The following is a 17,230-nucleotide window of genomic DNA, read 5'->3' as shown; positions in this document are numbered from 1 at the left end:
GCCACACAAGCGCGTAACCCGTGCCTTGTGGCTGTGGGTTAAGACTTGACATTTTGTTGAGTTTGTTCTCGGAAACGGCAGGATACATATTTATATATGCGTCGATACGTCCGGATATGTATGTGTGTAAATAAATTGGATGGTGGGCGTAATAGTGACTTTTAGTGTATTAGTGTCTTAGCTTCTGTTCTTCGCAAATCGCAGTGTCCTCTGAAAGTTGGGAAATTTTGGTCCTTTGGATGCTTGCACAATAACTGTAAGTTCTTGAAAGTTGAAACTCTCTCAAATCGTTCTCTTTGATCCTTTAGCTCACTCTTTTGCTCTTTTAACTGTCTGGAATGCATGCATAGTTCATTGAACTATTTACTGCTTGGAAATAAATTGAAATTAAAGCTTGAGATAGAGGTTGAATTACACAGTCTTGAATACCTATTTGGCCAATGAGGTCGGGTTCACTCATCTGGTCCTGTTTAAGAAATGGGTGTAATTCAGTTTAGTTCATTTGTGTATAGAGTCGATGATTTGAAGTGTACTAGGGAATCTATCACAACTTTTTGAGCTTTTCTTCAGTATCTAGTATCTAGTTAATATCTAGTATACTAACCTACAATTTGGAACTACAGTTCTGATAGGTATCCCAAAATGTTCTGCTTTTGCTTGTAGAAGTTGGGATTTAGAATTGTGTTGAATACATTGTCAGGTTGTCTAACTTGTTGCTAAAAGTTCTCTCTCATTTGTGTTTCAGAATCAAGATAAGCTTAGATGGAAGCAGAGAGTCAAGTGAGGGAAGTGAAATATGCTGCTGATATTTCGTCTATTAAAGAAGCTCAAGCACGCATCAAGCCATTCATACATGAAACTCCAGTCCTGTCCTCTGAAACTTTGAATCTTATTGCAGGAAGACAGCTGTTTTTCAAATGTGAATGTTTCCAAAAGGGGTGAGAAGCTTTTAGTAGTTCATGATGTTTGTGTGTGCATATCTTTCAAGTAGCTTTGGTCTTTGTATGATAATAAGACTTGTTATTATGTGGTTATGCAGTGGCGCTTTCAAATTTAGAGGCGCTTGCAATGCTGTGTTTTCACTTGATGATGATCAGGCTGCTAAAGGGGTTGTGACACACAGCAGGTTCGCTTTTGGCTCGTTTTTTTGGATGGTCATTTTCTTTGATTAGCTTATATTTATCACCTGATGTTGTCCTGGCTCCAAATTTAGTGGTAACCATGCTGCAGCATTGTCTTTGGCTGCAAAACTACGGGGTATTCCTGCATATATAGTTATACCGAAAAATGCCCCAAAATGCAAAGTTGAGAATGTCATGCGTTACGGTGGTCAGGTAATCTGGAGTGAACCAACAATGCAGTCAAGGGAAAGTACTGCAGCCAAGGTACTGCAAGAAACTGGCGCAGTTCTTCTACATCCCTACAATGATGAGCGGATAATAAGGTACAAGAGTGACTTTTAGTAAGTACACCAAAACTGCCGATGTGCCCAGACTTAGCAATTGTTTCCTAAACTAGTTCCTAATGTTCAAGTAACTCACTTACAGTAACGAAGTAAGTACCTATCTCTTGTAGTTGAATGCACTAGACATTGTTATAGTTCCTACTAAAACTATGGGGCAGAGCACCACATGCTAACATAGTTCCTACTAAAACTATGTGGCAGAGTACCACATGCTAACATACCTAAATTGTTCTTGCAGTGGCCAGGGTACCATTTCGTTGGAGCTACTGGAGCAACAAGTTCCACAGTTAGACACTATAATCGTTCCCATAAGTGGTTAGTTTACTAACATTTAAGAATTTATTGTTCCTGCATATTATTTTCTGATGATTTCTGAACTTGTAACTTTGTTTTCTAATGTTAAATACACGTGTAGGAGGTGGCTTGATATCAGGTGTGGCTTTGGCTGCCAAGTATATCAATCCTGCCATTCGAGTTTTAGCTGCTGAACCAAAAGGAGCTAACGATGCAGCTCAATCTAAAGAAGCTGGAAGGATAATAACATTGCCTGAGACCAACACTGTAGCAGATGGGCTTCGAGCTTTTCTGGGAGATCTAACCTGGTAAAGGAAAATCTGATTTAGTTCAAATGTTCATTAGAAATATCTTCAGCTTGTTAATTATTAAATTCCTGCATTTCCAAGTTCTGTTACACATGTCTTGCATTTCCATTACGTTAACTCAGTCTTATCTTTCTACTGGACAGGCCAGTAGTAAGAGATCTTGTCGACGGCGTAATAACTGTAGAGGACAAGGAGATAATAAACGCAATGAAACTCTGTTATGAGATTCTGAAGGTTGCAGTAGAACCTAGCGGAGCAATAGGCCTCGCAGCTGTTTTATCTGATAGTTTCAAGAACAATACTGCTTGGAAGGATTGCACCAATATAGGAATTGTTCTTTCTGGAGGTAATGTGGATCTAGGCATCCTATGGGATTCATACACTAAATAACTTGCTATTTTCTTTTGGAATTCTCTTCCCCTGAATACTAATACTTTCTTCTAGTATTATGTATACTATGTATTATGTATGCTAGTTCTCTTTTCGACTTAACTTTAACTCATTATTTGTTTAGACCTGGAAAAAGAAAGTCTCAGAAATTAAGGCTACCTTTTGCTTGCCTTCACAGTTTGGAGTAAAACCCTTATACAATGCATATTTTGCTAAGGTTCAAAAGAAATTACATCCATGATTTTGGGCCAAGCTTATCTTATTGCGCTTTGTGGGGTTTGCTTGGGCCTGATCGATTCTGGAGACACCAAAACAAAGAACATCACATATATGATATCATTCTGGACTTGAAGAAATTCAATACAATTCTGAGACTTTCTGACAAGCCAATCTTGCACACCAGCACATAGCTTGTAAGATTTGCTTGTTGGTTCATGAAAATGCTTACAATTTTGGCAATTTTACTTCTGCTTCATGACCTAGATCAATCCTATATCTCATTCAGGCTGTTATTTTATGCTTCAATGTACAGTAGTACTATATAGCTCAGAAACTGTAATCTACCACACTCATTCTATGTTAAGGTTTTCAAGTTGATGTGCCTTGGCTCCGCAACTGAACCGCAACAAAATAAATGAGTAGCTAACTCCATTTATGCATTAAACATTTGGGACCATTGAGACGTGACTGGGTTCTGCACTGGTCCAAAGCATAAATGAATCCAAGGTGACTGAGGATGATAGGCCTCTGCTAATTCTGCAAGTCATTGACTCATTGGTCTTGTCTTGTATGTGACAAGGACTTTGAAACCTAACATTCAGATTTTATGGTCAAGCTCAAGCATCTTGTATATATGCAAAGTCATATAATTATGGGGAAATTCTATGGTACATACCCGTATGTGATACCTATATTTACAAATGTGACAACATATTTGTAGTTAAAGTGGTAATGTTGAGGTCATATTGTTTGTAATCTTGTTCTAATAATTGTAATTACAAAATATACAATCATTTTACAACTTTTTTAACAAATTATTCTCATAGTTGTAATTTTGTTTAACTTCATGTAAATAGTGTAAATAAATTTAGTAAATTTTTTCTCAATGTTGTAATTTGATTTATAACATTGTAATTTTTATTCAAGTACATGTAAAATAAAAGTAGAATATATATTTCAGTACCATAGCTTGTCTCATAATTATGTATGTATAAGGGTTCGTTGGTTGAACTTAGTTCTTTCCTCCTGCGGGAATGTTTTCACCACTTACACCAGAGCCTTTCAAAATTAATATTGGTAACTCAGTAGCGTTCACATGACCATGATTTCTTTAGTCATTAGGTGATCATGTGAACACCACTCACTAGTAACTTATTGGTTAGGCAATCATGTCTGAGAAGATAAATGGTTTAGAGGTGTCGTCTTCCTGTTCAGATCAGATAGTGAGAGATCGTCTTTTAATTTGAGACTGTCTCCATATATGTTTGCCATTTCGTCTTGAATTGATTCCAGACAATGATAGCCAAGGGACACAACTATTGCTGCCCCAGGCATGCACGTACCTTACAAGAACCACATGCATCACTCAAAAGGAGTAGTAGTCTTTCTTATTTGAATTTCTTAACATAAAAGGGAACATCATTAATTAGGTCCAGAAAAGCTCTGGCTTAAACGTTAACTCCTTTGCTAATTGAAAATCGAACTGAGGCCTAATTGTTATGCAGCAGGCATTACTTGGAAGAAACTTAAATTTAAACCTTCCAGTTGTATTTGTACGCTAGCTATAAGGCTCTGTCTGTCAAATCAAGGAGCTCTTGCTTCTGTTTAACCAAACTTTGAAACTGCTTCTATACGCTCTTATATCCACTTTGATGCAGACAGATTATCTGATATCATACCAGTAAGCCAAATTTTTTAACCTGATCTGCATTGTAGTCATTGTTCTCCACCTAAATATCTAACAGTTTATCCGTGGATTCCTAATAAGTAAAAGCACATTTCACTACTAATTTGTGGAATAATCATGGTTTTGTGAAGTTTTTAGAAAACTGCCAAAGGTTTCTAGTACACCAGTAAGGCTCTAATTTTTTCAGGATTAACCTCTTATCTTTATAGACACTTGTTGCGTAAATTTTAAACAAACATAATCACTATGTTCTAAAAGTGTGAATTGATCAAGAATGAGTGAATAATTTACATCAAACTAAAACGTAGTACTAAATACTGGTCGGATTCATATGCTGTTCTTCACTTCTTTGCGCGTTCGCAGATGATAAGTTGGATGATTTTACTTTCTAATTAATTAAGCTTTAGCACTTGAAATATGGAAGAAAGCAAAAAAGGAACTAAAAAGAAAAAGAGGATGTGATGTGTATATAACTATAAACTATAGCTGTGCTGAGGGAACCAAATACAAAGGAAAACCCTCTCAGAAGAAATTCTAGCTCTATTACTTCATGAAAAGCAGAAGAAAAACCTTAGTTCGATCTGGAGGAAGACCCCTACCTTGTCTTATGCTCTTATACTGTTATCCTCCTTTTGAAGTAGGAATATGTTATTTACATTACTGATAATGATAGCCTACCAGCCATGCAGATCAAGTTCCACCCATGAAAGAAAATGGGAGAATTTTGATGACTCCTCCAGTTTGATTTGATTAAAAGAAAATTAAAACCTTAGAATAGCTCAACTGGGTTTGTCCACTTATGAATTCTGATGATTATTAGCAGTCTTAATTCAAAATCATGAGGCAGGCTCCCTCATCCTGCAAGCCTTAAATTATGCTAAACAACTTTAGGAGCTTCTTGCTTGGAAGCATTGTCAATGAGGACACTTCATGCTTAAACAATCCTCATTGCTTGTGTCACATCCAAATTAGACAAAGAAGATGACTCTCCTGCCAAAACATAAAAAAGCCAAATTCACTACCAAGGAAAAATATAATATTTGATTATAAATTAAGCTGCAGACTAATGGAATATATATAAAAAAAAATTGGTCCACATTTATAACAACTTGCCTTTTAATCATGCAAAAGCTAAAAGACAGATCATGGTATACAATATTAGCAAAATTGAGCAGATGCATGCAAATCCTTTATTAGGTGTTTTGTCTATTCTTTATAGTTTGAGGAAACAAAATCTAAGGGAAAGAGAAGGGAAACTGCATTGTGGTAGTGCATGGTGGTTGTAATATCAAAATTCCATTGAACATTTTAGGAGGAATATCACATGGTTTGAGTAATTGAGTTGGTTTATGGAGAACAACTGGACATTGTGGAAACATGAGAAGAGAATTTCAGTCTCTTTGAGACTTTTTCTCAATTAACTGATTGAAAATTAAGAAGAATGCAAAGGATGCCTTATGGGAATGACTTTTTATAAGAGGTGCTTTGATAATGAATGAGACCCATACACATAAAAGTTCCCTTGTAAAGAAGGAGAAGAGCAAGACTTAAAGCCATTAATCTAAACTGAAGGTTTCTACAACCAACAACTATGGCGAGTCCTTAGCTGTTAAGAGTTGAGATGTTAAGAAAACTTGCTCAGGGCATTAGAGAAGCTAGCATGATGAGTTTAAGCTTTGAATTGACTTCCTCCTCCATGTTACCAAGAAAATATTGGGGTTTAACTCGACAAGATTTGAAACTGAGTATGAAGATTCCACATTTAAGTCTTTTACGTACCAACTTGATTACGTACTAACTCGAGTACCAACTTGACTACGTACTAACTCGACTACGTACCTATGATGGTTTGTTGAAACGTATTACGCCGGTAGGAATATCAATCAATAAACATCGTAACTCTCTGCAACATAATCTATTCCTCACAGAGATTAGAGGCCTCATTGACGCTTCACCCACCTTTTGATGCTAATAAATAAAGCACAGCAAGAGGCCGAGAATCTTATATCAGAAGGCCAAAACATAACAACATAAGCATACGACATATATTGATATCCAAAGTTACCTTGACCAAATTCATTGAGGAAGGATTCTAAATTTACAGATTGTCCTAAAAATAATATCATATATCATATATAGGGAGCCATTTTAGTGAAGACTATTAAGTTGAGGACTTTTTGGTTTATGGTTTAAAAAACCTATTTTTCGATCACATTTTAATATCTCATCTGTTCAGTTTTTAGGTTCATATGAGTAGATCATTTCTACAAATTTTGAGCCAAATTGGTGTTTGTTAAGATAACAAACTAGATCAAATTAATGGACGAACTAAATTTGTTAAGGTATATCCATCGTATATATACCTTCTAAATTTGTCAAATATGAACCGTTCAAGTTTATAATTGATAAATCACACTTATGAATACTTTAACAATTTTCAATATAACTGAAAATTTAGAGAAATGATCTACTCATAAATACCCATAAGCTGAACGGTTAAAATGCGGATATAAGATCGAAAGGTTGGATAAGCCGAAAAATCCTCAACAAGTCCTCAACTTAAGGGTCTTCATTAGAAGATTTCCATCGTATATATACCTTAATAGCATATCAAAGAGGGGATTTTAAAGTCCGTAGGACCCATATCCATTGGATGCTAATGCTTGTTAGTGTCAAGTGTAACTTACCTTAAACGCAAAACAATAGTACAAATATGTTTGATAAAAATCAGGGAACCACTTAGATGTTCAAATCCATAAAGATCGCAAGTATACTGAACCCAAAAGTACTTGCGAACAAATATCACGTAGCTATCTTTTTTTTTGGGGACCTAAATTAGTATATCAATCCGTGAATTCAGCTCGTAAAAAACAAGATCTTTGCTTTGCTAAACATACCTTTTCGATGAATTACACTTATCTATCATTTTGGAAGAGTAGCGTCTTTGATTAAGAAAACAAAAATACCTCACTTTTAGTAACAGATTCTGTTTCTCGCGATATTTTGACGAGAAGATGCTAATAGTGCTGTGCGTGGGTTAATAATGAAGTGGGGGAAATGGGAGCTGAGAATACGGCATGCACATGATTACTGGCGAAAATACCGGGGTGTTAGGTGCTTGTTAAGTTAAGCAAATTACTATAATTAACCAATATTTGCACCCCACAAGCCATTAAACCAACTCATTATGAAGACCATCATTTCCACTTTCGTTACACATTTTAATTCAAAAGCAAAGTGTATCTGGTGAAATATGTGGGAAAACATAAGAGTAAGGAATCATCATGTTAAACACAACATTGAAAAAATATCAGTTACACAAAAAAAAATCTTTTCGATCATACTACAAATCAGTGAAAATTTATTACTAATTGTTCATCTGTACTATCCTTTTTACCCGTGCAAATATTTGCGCGGAATCACAAATTCACAATCACTGGTATGCATCCCATTACCCACTGTTCTCTACATGGTTATCTATTTATTTTACTATTTTGTTTTTTAATTTGGCTTCTTACTAAATAACCTTTATTTTTGATAACTTTCAATTAACTTATTAAGAATAAAATTGGTGAAACACAATTTGATGAATTTCTGTTTGTTTTACAAAAATAACCCTCTTTGTTATCTTTTATTCTGGTAAACTTTATACTGTGAGGGACAGTTTAGAGACTTCATAAAATTGATGAAGTCTTTGACACAAAAAATGCCCGATTTTCTAATATAGTAGAGATAGTAGAGATATCAAGTCATTCATATAGTACACACTGTGTACGTAAGATTCAATATTTCTACAATTATTTATCTATACACTATATCAAATGATTAACAACTTTAATAAAATAGTCCTCTAATCCGGTTCGTCCAATCCCAACACACCCTATATTCTAAACCATCGATCCCACCTTCTTCCAAAACCAAATTCTCACATCTCGTACCACCAATATGTCGCACCCACGTTTTTTTCAGTCGGCACCATCAACTTTAAGTAAAAAAACCCAGTAGCATCCATTAATAACGATCCAAGAAAACTCTACACGACACCAAAACCCCACTACTAATCAAACCCTTTTTCTTTTTTCTTTTTTAATGGAACCGCCATTTTAAATGAACCCAAAAAAAAAAAATGATGATTCCTATTTCCTACTACTACTCTGCCTCTCTGTTTTTTTTTGTTTATCCAAATTCTCTTGCTTTTTTGTCTAACCTCTCTTTGAATCCAAGTCTTCCCCAATTTTGCTCTCACACTGATTTTGGGTTGGTGCCAAACCCTTTGCATTTAGTGACCCAAGTTTTGATTTTCAAGGATTTCAGACCCTTCTGGTTTCTGGGTAGCATTTCTTTTTCTACTTTGGTTTAGTGTAACTGTAACCGAATCCCACATTGTAGATTTTACAGTATTAATTACTGGGATCTTGAACTTGGGGGAGTACTAGTACTAGTCTTTATTCTCTTCATAAAGATTGAAGCTTCATAAAGATTGGAGCTTTATAAAGACCAGAGCTTTAAGCCAACTGGGTTTTCTTTTGCTTTTTCTGCTTTGGTTTCCTTGTTTGGTTTTATTGGGTTTTGCTTTTCTTGAATGAGTTCTTCTGGGTCTTGGTTGTGAAAGTTTGAGAGGAAAAATGAGAGCATTTGCCTCGTTACAGCTGCTGGGTTTGGTTTTTGGGGCTGTCTTTCTGGGTTGTGATTCGTTTCCATCAAAGGAAGGTATGTGTTTTTTGTTGACTCAGATCTTGGTTTATGTGTGTCACTGTTCTGCTGCATAAGTATTTGTGGTTAAAGAGAAGTCTCAGATTTGAGACAAGAATTTAGTGTTACTTAGTTGAGAATAGAGGTTCATAAAATTTGGATAGGATTGAATGTGGTTAGCAGAGTGAGTGTGGTTCAAGTAATGTGACTCTGATTAAGGTGCTTAAAATCACTGTAGAAGTACTGTTTCTGGTTCTGGTTGAGTGTTGGAATCTGGTGTTCTACAAATTGGAAAGAAAAGATAGAGATGGAGTTTGTTTATTTGTTATGGTCCGCGTTTGTTGTTTGAGATGATTTTCTGACTGAGAAATGGATTTTCCGCAGTTTGGGCTCTTACAAATTTTAAGGAAGCTATATATGAAGACCCACATATGGTATTGTCGGATTGGAATTCCTTGGATTCGGATCCTTGTGCCTGGTCCGGCATTACATGCTCTATGACTCGAGATTATGTTATAAAGATGTAAGATAATGATTTCGTCTGTCTTAGTGCTGAATTATAGTGAATGGTTTTTGCAGTTAGATCCCTTTGATGTTTCAAATTCAGAATGAATGGTATACACTGCTAAAGTTGCTCTGCCGCTTTGTTTTGGTTTTTCCCTTTTTGCAGTAACATTTCCGGTTCATCTATAAGGGGGTTTCTCGTACCAGACTTGGGTGAACTCACCCTCTTGCAAGAACTGTATGTTTCCAATCTAAAATGCCGTACTGAAATCCATGTTGTTGCTTGTATATTTTGATGATTGAAGCTTGATTAAGCTGTCTTGCCTGTTTTATAGAACTTTGCATGGGAACAGGCTGCTTGGAATATTACCTAAGGAACTGGGTTTATTAAAATACCTGACCATCTTGGATTTGGGGTCAAATGAACTCACTGGTCCAATTCCACCGGAGCTCGGGAACTTGACCAACGTTGTGAAAATGTACTAGACATTAATATTCATGTTTAAAGGATGTTTTCAATTTAGGTTGTTTTGGAATTTTCTTACAGTGAATTTACTTATTTATATGCAGAAATCTCCAGTCAAATGGGTTGTCTGGTAAGCTACCTCCTGAACTTGGCAATTTGGGATACCTACAGGAACTTTATTTGGATAGGAATAAGCTTCAAGGAACTGTTCCTGCCGGTGGCAATAAAGGACTCACATCTAATACTTCTAAACTACATGGGATGTAAGTGGCAGAATGTTTGTAATACCTGCATTTAAATTTTAATAGGTGTTTTCCACTTTTTCTTTTCTTCTATTTTTAAATTATTGCCACTATGAAATCAGCTTAGCTATTCAATTTTTATGTTATTTTAAAATTCATAAATTGTTGTCATCATACGTCCGTGTCCATGCAACCCTCTACATTTTTGGATAATTAGGCAATTAGTATTTCCTTTTTGGGATGATTTAGTATATTCTTGTTGCTAAAAAAGAGGATGTAGGAAATAGGGGTTTGATCTGAGGAAAAGTAAGAGGGAGATGAAAGTTCATGTTCCAGCAAAATTTTTAGTAGGAATTCATTGAATTGAGTTCGAGGTCAGACCTATATTTAAAGGTTTTGTTTCTTAAATTGTTTTTCTTAGGATCTTTTTATTTTCTGCTTCAGGTATGCCTCAAACGTGACGGGCCTTTGCCGCTCATCTCAGTTAAGAGTAGCAGATTTCTCATACAACTTCTTTGTGGGTAGCATACCTACATGTTTGGAGTATCTTCCCAGGTACTGACCTAACCAAGGGTAACAATCAAGTTCTGTTCTGTATAGGTTCTATTGTATCAGGTTTATGGAGTATTTCTGTCAAATGATTTGGGAAACTTGACAATTTTTTTGGTGGTGTTCTTGTCTACACGCCTTGAGTAAACAAAATGCTGAAACCTCTTATCCCTATACCCAATTTATCATCCACACTTCCCCATAATCTTTATATTCCTCTTGGTGCTAACAAAGTCAAGAACGAATGTTCTAATTCTTCTAGGATTCCACAGTACCAGATCATAAAATGATGATAAGGGTTAGAAGATTGTTACTGTATAGTTAGACAAGTTAGTCTAATATGCTAATGTCATGTTGTTTTGAAAAATACTTAACTTCATGCATTTGTCAGCCTTTATTTAACTTTTATTCCATGCAGGTCAAGCTTTCAAGGAAATTGCCTCCAGAAACAAGAGCCGAAACAGCGTGCTGCAGATATGTGTGGTATGTTTGACATGATTATATGATATTATACTTGCATTATTCCTGCTTTATTTAAAAAGAAAAAAGAAAGAAAAAAAACTGGAAGTGAACACAAACTTCTTAACAAGGTTAAAAGTGTGAGCAAGGGTTGTATGTTCTTTTCTGAACGAGCCTGAGCATCCTCATATTTAATCATTGTAATCTGGTGATTTTGAAGTAGCTTATTTGAATATGTAGTTTAAAAGTTCTGTCATCTCAGTGGGTAACTGATATTTTATATTCACTTCTGATTTATATCACTTAGTGACCTTTACTATTATTTGTGCTATGTAGTTGGTGCTCCACCTTCAAAAGGCCATCCTGCAGTTAACCCAAAGCACAAACCTACTAAAAATGTCCCTAAACATTCAGATACGTCAAAACCAGCCTGGCTATTGGCTTTGGAAGTAGTGACAGGAACCATGGTGTGCTCTCTTGTTCTAGTTGCTGTTGTCACTGGGCTTCAGAAATGCAATAGCAAATCTTCTATAATAATTCCTTGGAAGAAATCAGGAAGTGTAAAGGACCACCATACTACAGTCTACATAGGTTTGTTTCTTACCGCATTTGCAGCTCTATTGAAGCTTTCAAAACTGTATGGAAAATCAACAGTGATTAATTTGGTTGTCAATTCTTTATAGATTCCGAGATGTTGAAAGATGTTGCTAGATTCAACAGACAGGAGCTTGAAGTAGCTTGTGAAGACTTCAGCAATATTATTGGCTCTTCACCTGATAGTTTGGTTTACAAGGGCAACATGAAAGGTGGGCCAGAGATTGCTGTGATATCCCTTTGCATTAAGGAAGAGCATTGGACAGGCTATCTTGAGCTCTATTTTCAGAGAGAGGTGATAGATTTGTCAAGGTTGACTCACGAGAATACAGGGAAGTTGCTAGGTTATTGTAGTGAGAGCACCCCATTTACAAGGATGCTGGTTTTTGAATATGCTTCAAATGGGACACTGTATGAGCACCTCCATTGTAAGTGAAGTTATTTCTTTTAACCTCTGTTGATCGCTAAAGAAGGTCTTGTGAGCTCTAATGATAATTATTTTTCTGCAGATGGAGAAGGATGCCAGTTAAGTTGGACTAGGCGCATGAAAATTGTAATAGGTATTGCTCGGGGGCTGAAGTATCTCCACATGGAACTTGAGCCACCATTTACAATATCAGAGTTAAATTCTAGTGCTGTATATCTTACAGATGATTTTTTGCCCAAGGTATGGAATCTTCTCAATCTTCCGAATTCATATTTTTGTTTTCAAGTTTAGAGTTGATTCACATACTTGAATGAGAAGACAGGACGCTGGCTCTAATAACATTATGCTTGGTTTGAACTGTAGCTGGTTGATTTTGAAAGTTGGAAGACAATCATTGCACGGGCAGAACAAAATTCAGGCTCTATTGGCAGCCAGGGTTCTATCTGTGTTATTCCAAATTCTATGGAAGCACGCCACCTGGATATTCAAGGCAATGTTTATGCTTTTGGGGTACTTCTACTGGAAATAATTAGTGGGAGGCCTCCATACTGCAAGGACAAGGGGTGCTTGGTAGACTGGGTAAGTTTCTTAGATTTGAATGTTTATGAAATTTGCTTCCGATGTAAAAATGTAATTTGCGTTAGATGTGCGCAAAAGACTAATGTTTCTCTTTTCTGCAGGCCAAAGATTATCTTGAGCTGCCAGACGTGATGTCTCATGTGGTGGATCCTGAATTGAAGCATTTCAGTTGTGATGACCTCAAGGTTCTATGTGATGTGGTAAATCTCTGTATCCATCCAGAACCCTCCAAGCGACCATCGATGCAGGAAGTATGCACCATGTTGGAGAGCAAAATTGACACATCGGTGTCGCTTGAGCTTAAAGCATCTTCTCTGGCATGGGCTGAGCTTGCACTTTCATCCTAAAATGAGTTAATTAACACACTGTAAAGAAGAAATATACAACTGCTATAGTCTTTTTCTCCCTTGACTTTGTCCTTGTAAATGGTAGTAATTGGAGAGGGAACTTGAGGAATCATGCATGACAAAATCTCTTTGTATACGATTTGTTACAGTCAACTAAGTTGCTAATCAAGTTTGTTCCATGAATTTTCTCATTCTGCATGTGATATCAAGTTTGTTTGTTCCTTTGATTTTCATCCTACAAGGTATACAATTCGAAATCATTCACTCCCACAACTCAGCAGAATGAGAAACTATACTAATCGTATTCATCCTCCATTGAGAACAAAGCATTGCACAGAAACTGATTGGGACAAAACATAAATATATTCTAATAAAGTCATTAACATGAAATGGAAGCAAGCAAATAAACCTAATCCAACCAATCTCAAGACAGCAGCCACACACTAGCATGAAATGCCAGCTCTGTTGGCAGCCAATTTGGTTTGAGAGCTCAATCCGTTTGTTTAATTTCAAAAAATGCATAAATTTTTCAAAAAAGGGATTTGAGGTTACAGATTGAAGAGTACACACATAATCATAGTTACATTCACAGATTCACTTGGCTGATTTGGAATTTATAAACTTCAAAAAAAAAACCAAGTGATAATAACGGCTATAAGAAAGTTGGCCCCCAAAGAAAACAGTGAGGGAAAGCATGATAAAGATTGGAACTAAGGAGAAAAAGGGTGGCTACGCTTAGCAGGCTCGCCCTTTCACTATGTCCAAGCTCATCTCACTTGGATCTGTTGCTTGCAACTCGAATGAAATGCCGTCCAATTCTCTTTTGAATCTGTCCTTTGAACTTGCATACACCATCTTCATCCTCACCTTTGATGGATCCGGTGACCTGACACATTAAAACATGTACACATAGCTATTTAGAGTTCAACTGAAGAGAAGAAGATGGAGAAGATGGAAACGAAACATAAACATTACTCGAAATTCCACAAAACTTCTTTTGTGCCAAATTATTAACCAACTGCATAGTGCGTGAATGTGAGCTATTATCCGTATTCTAACAACATAACATAACATGTTCGATATCTATTATGTACTATGATACACGATTGAAAAATTGCTACATGCATGCATATTATTTACCATGCGATGAAGAAAATCTTGCTTTTCTGGCAGTTCTCTTCGGTAATGAAATCGAAATCGTAGACAGCATAACGACACTCATCAGGTGGAAAACTGGAGGTGAAATCATCGTAACTGTCATTAGGTTCCCCGAGCTTATCAACCACAATTTGCTGTTGCTCAATCTTGAACAAAATGAAACGATAGCTCCTCTTTGCCTTTAGCTCCAAGAACCTCAGCTTGCAGTCATCGTGCACAGCCATTCCAGAAGCTGCATTGGCCTGTCCCCCAATACCACATGACACACGTTACATTAATCATTTGGATTCTCATTGATTGATCGTCAAACATTCACAGATTCACTATTCACTTTAAACCACGATAGCTTGATAACATAACATAACATGTCGGATTATCTAATGTAACTATGGTTAGATCAATATAGGCGAGATTTTCTACCATAAATGTAATAAAAGACGTGACAACACGTAAATGATAAGTCATTGCACTATGGATCAAATTAAGAAAGAAACAAATTGGAGTGTCGACAGGAAAAAGAAAGAAGAACAGCACAAAGCATCCAATTCATCATCATACACAATGCAGGCATACCATTTTGTCTCCAATGAAAAAGGGCTTCTGAAATGTGAAAAAAATAGAGTAAGGCTAAGAATTGGCCGGGGCCTAAGAGAATGAAAGTGGGGGCAAGAAGAACAAAGAGAAGCTATAGGAGTTGAAAAAGAAAAGGAAAACAGATCCTTCTTTTTTGGAGCTACGAGAGGTCGAGAACTGTGTAGTTGGAGAGAAGGCTATGATAACGAAGGAAGGAGAGAATTTTCTTTCTCAGCCAACTATCTCCACAATTCACTTTGATGCTTTCACGTGGTACGTTGCTTCATATAATCCGATTAAACTTAAGACTAGGTCAGTTTTGATTGTGAACTAACAATAAAACGCTTGCATATTTGTTATATTCACCAATAACACGTATGACATTGTATCTAATAATAGGACGATCAAACATACACTATACTTGCGGTTCTAGTTTTGCATTACACATTTGGATGAGAACATATTTACTTATTCCCATCCCATATACATCCCACAAAGATATATAACATTATTACTACGTTACATGCTTACATAAAGCTCAAAGTTTGCCAACAAGAGTAAAAGCCTTCACCGTGACGGATCTAACCAGATCAGGACCACCCCAAACTTGTTTCAACTCTTCAATCACCTCTTCAGGCAACAAATCCACACCCTGGTCTTTAGCCGTAGTGACTGCAGAGCAAGACCTCATAAACCTCACAAGCCCCTGAAATGATTGCTCCCTTTTTATGTCAAGTTCCATAGGCTCTCCTTCACGACCTAAACCAACACTCTCAAATGGAAATGGAAGTGTCCTGTAACCCTCCCACAAGTAGCTTGTTTTCGGGTCATAATATGGTAACATCTTTTTGTGTAAAGGCTTCATCAAAAGATCGAAATCGAGGCTTACAACCGTGTTGTTGTAGCCCCAAACTGCGATGACGCCTCCGGCTTTGCGCAGAAGGCGTCTGACAAGGGAATAGAATTGGGGGAGATCAAACCAATGAATGGCTTCCGCCACTGTAATCAAGTCCACTGAATTTTCATGACCACCGGCTATTAAGTTGATCATTTCATCCTCTGAGATTGATGTTGGAGTATGAATGTATCGAACTCGAGGGTGTTGCATGGCATGCTTCAATTGTTCTTCACTGATGTCGCTTCCCACTACTTGCTGGTAATGCTCTGAAAGCTGTAAATACAAACGTAAGAATCAATGAATGTACTGTAAATGATAATAAGAAAAATGGAAGAACTATAGCTGATCAGATGATAAACGTACACTACAAGCAGCTTGGCCATTGCCGGTTCCAACATCCCAGGCTAAAGAATGTTTGGGGGTGAGAGCAGCCAGTTTCATATACCATTCCTTAGGATATGTTGGGCGAGCTTCCAGGTACACCTCTGCCTGCTTGTCGAATAGACCTGCCATTCTTCCTCCTTCCAAGTAACTAGAAATGTTGAGGAAAGAAACACACATCATGAAAAGTTAGCAACATGACAACTCACAGTAGTGATGAATGTGTAAAGAAAAAATAGCAGCTTAAATCAGAGAAGTACCTAATGGAGTAGGGAGATCAGAAGAGAGATCCAAAGCAAAGTATTGGCAAAAAAGTTGGAAGGTAGGGAGGCTATTAGTACTGTTCACTTGTTCACAGAGGAAGCCAATTACAATTTGATTTCGTGGACGCGTTAGTCAATTCAAAAGCTGATTACTTATGGTTAGTCCAAGCAAACTAGTCAAGAATAGATTATGTAAAAGTCAGGACTGTTAAATAAAAGAAGCCAGGTACAATTAGAGCATCTTCAGTCGCGTATCTACGTATACATGTGTGAATGATGAAGATTAGATGACAATACAGATACATAGTGGTTTCCATGAGAACGAATTATACAAAAGAAAATAAAAAAGAGAGTTCAAAACACAAGTCACAATAAACTTGAGAGAATGAATTATACTAAAAATCTTCATGAGATAACTCCAATGAATAACAGTTAAAAACAGAAACAGAAGAGTTTAGTTTCTGATACAAGTGCACATATCATGATCTATTCCCAGAAAGAGGATCTATGTGAACTATTGTCAAATAAATTCAATTTCCCAGAGTCAGACCTGTGGCGATCCCGGCGGCCGCCGTCGCCGTCAATTTCAACGAGAAGGTCTCAGGTAAGCCTTGAAATTTGCTTGCTTTGTGATTCTGGTGAATGCCTCAATGACTCTGGCTAGTCTTTATAATGAGTCAAAGAAGGAATTTCTGATGAGACATTGTGCTGCGGAAAACAATGTTATTTCATCTT

General features: G+C 36.7%; 4 protein-coding genes across 6 annotated transcripts; 2 read left to right on the top strand and 2 right to left on the bottom strand.

Moving 5' to 3' along the window:
- Positions 1-134: 134 nt before the first annotated feature.
- LOC101295227 (serine racemase-like) lies at positions 135-2,535 on the top strand. Its single transcript, XM_004298713.1, has 7 exons — positions 135-256; positions 746-938; positions 1,040-1,126; positions 1,214-1,444; positions 1,704-1,780; positions 1,881-2,067; positions 2,211-2,535. The coding sequence occupies exons 2-7, from the start codon at positions 763-765 to the stop codon at positions 2,455-2,457; spliced, it is 1,005 nt and encodes a 334-aa protein (XP_004298761.1). The 5' UTR covers positions 135-256; positions 746-762; the 3' UTR covers positions 2,458-2,535.
- A 6,199-nt stretch (positions 2,536-8,734) lies between these two features.
- Positions 8,735-13,403, top strand: LOC101313116 (probable LRR receptor-like serine/threonine-protein kinase At1g63430-like). The gene is made up of 12 exons (XM_004298689.1): positions 8,735-9,073; positions 9,440-9,578; positions 9,726-9,797; positions 9,895-10,038; positions 10,130-10,288; positions 10,712-10,822; positions 11,235-11,299; positions 11,612-11,866; positions 11,959-12,297; positions 12,379-12,536; positions 12,660-12,875; positions 12,977-13,403. The coding sequence occupies exons 1-12, from the start codon at positions 8,989-8,991 to the stop codon at positions 13,220-13,222; spliced, it is 1,989 nt and encodes a 662-aa protein (XP_004298737.1). The 5' UTR covers positions 8,735-8,988; the 3' UTR covers positions 13,223-13,403.
- Positions 13,404-13,957: 554 nt separating this feature from the next.
- On the bottom strand, positions 13,958-14,619 carry LOC101305852 (actin-depolymerizing factor 7-like). Its single transcript, XM_004300731.1, has 2 exons — positions 14,363-14,619; positions 13,958-14,108 (listed from the first exon to the last, which is right to left on the bottom strand). The coding sequence occupies exons 1-2, from the start codon at positions 14,602-14,604 to the stop codon at positions 13,958-13,960; spliced, it is 393 nt and encodes a 130-aa protein (XP_004300779.1). The 5' UTR covers positions 14,605-14,619.
- A 719-nt stretch (positions 14,620-15,338) lies between these two features.
- Positions 15,339-17,225, bottom strand: LOC101298313 (putative methyltransferase DDB_G0268948-like). Of its 3 annotated transcripts, XM_004298725.1 has the most exons (4): positions 17,046-17,225; positions 16,493-16,572; positions 16,215-16,383; positions 15,339-16,124 (listed from the first exon to the last, which is right to left on the bottom strand). In XM_004298725.1, the coding sequence occupies exons 3-4, from the start codon at positions 16,362-16,364 to the stop codon at positions 15,492-15,494; spliced, it is 783 nt and encodes a 260-aa protein (XP_004298773.1). In that variant the 5' UTR covers positions 16,365-16,383; positions 16,493-16,572; positions 17,046-17,225; the 3' UTR covers positions 15,339-15,491. The 3 variants fall into 3 exon arrangements, with proteins under 3 accessions (XP_004298773.1, XP_004298774.1, XP_004298772.1); XM_004298726.1 differs by lacking the exon at positions 16,493-16,572 and having other exon boundaries at positions 17,046-17,207; XM_004298724.1 differs by lacking the exons at positions 16,493-16,572; positions 17,046-17,225 and having other exon boundaries at positions 16,215-16,458.
- Positions 17,226-17,230: the final 5 nt, after the last annotated feature.

This window comes from Fragaria vesca, linkage group LG5, assembly GCF_000184155.1.
Source record: "Fragaria vesca subsp. vesca linkage group LG5, FraVesHawaii_1.0, whole genome shotgun sequence".
NCBI classification, from domain to species: Eukaryota; Viridiplantae; Streptophyta; class Magnoliopsida; order Rosales; family Rosaceae; genus Fragaria; species Fragaria vesca.
This window is presented reverse-complemented; position numbering and strand designations above follow the sequence as displayed.

What these genes read in the sequence shown, in the direction of transcription:
- LOC101305852 (XM_004300731.1), bottom strand. Translation starts at nt 14,604, where the DNA reads ATGGCTGTGCACGATGACTGCAAGCTGAGGTTCTTGGAGCTAAAGGCA. An exon ending in AAGATTTTCTTCATCGCATG is followed by an intron (nt 14,109 to 14,362) that starts GTAAATAATATG and finishes TTAATGTGTCAG; the next exon opens with GTCACCGGATCCATCAAAGG.
- LOC101298313 (XM_004298724.1), bottom strand. Translation starts at nt 16,415, where the DNA reads ATGATGTGTGTTTCTTTCCTCAACATTTCTAGTTACTTGGAAGGAGGA. An exon ending in ATGGCCAAGCTGCTTGTAGT is followed by an intron (nt 16,125 to 16,214) that starts GTACGTTTATCA and finishes TTGTATTTACAG; the next exon opens with CTTTCAGAGCATTACCAGCA.
- LOC101313116 (XM_004298689.1), top strand. Translation starts at nt 8,989, where the DNA reads ATGAGAGCATTTGCCTCGTTACAGCTGCTGGGTTTGGTTTTTGGGGCT. An exon ending in CGAGATTATGTTATAAAGAT is followed by an intron (nt 9,579 to 9,725) that starts GTAAGATAATGA and finishes CCCTTTTTGCAG; the next exon opens with TAACATTTCCGGTTCATCTA. An exon ending in CTCACCCTCTTGCAAGAACT is followed by an intron (nt 9,798 to 9,894) that starts GTATGTTTCCAA and finishes CCTGTTTTATAG; the next exon opens with AACTTTGCATGGGAACAGGC.
- LOC101295227 (XM_004298713.1), top strand. Translation starts at nt 763, where the DNA reads ATGGAAGCAGAGAGTCAAGTGAGGGAAGTGAAATATGCTGCTGATATT. An exon ending in AATGATGAGCGGATAATAAG is followed by an intron (nt 1,445 to 1,703) that starts GTACAAGAGTGA and finishes TTGTTCTTGCAG; the next exon opens with TGGCCAGGGTACCATTTCGT. An exon ending in TATAATCGTTCCCATAAGTG is followed by an intron (nt 1,781 to 1,880) that starts GTTAGTTTACTA and finishes ATACACGTGTAG; the next exon opens with GAGGTGGCTTGATATCAGGT.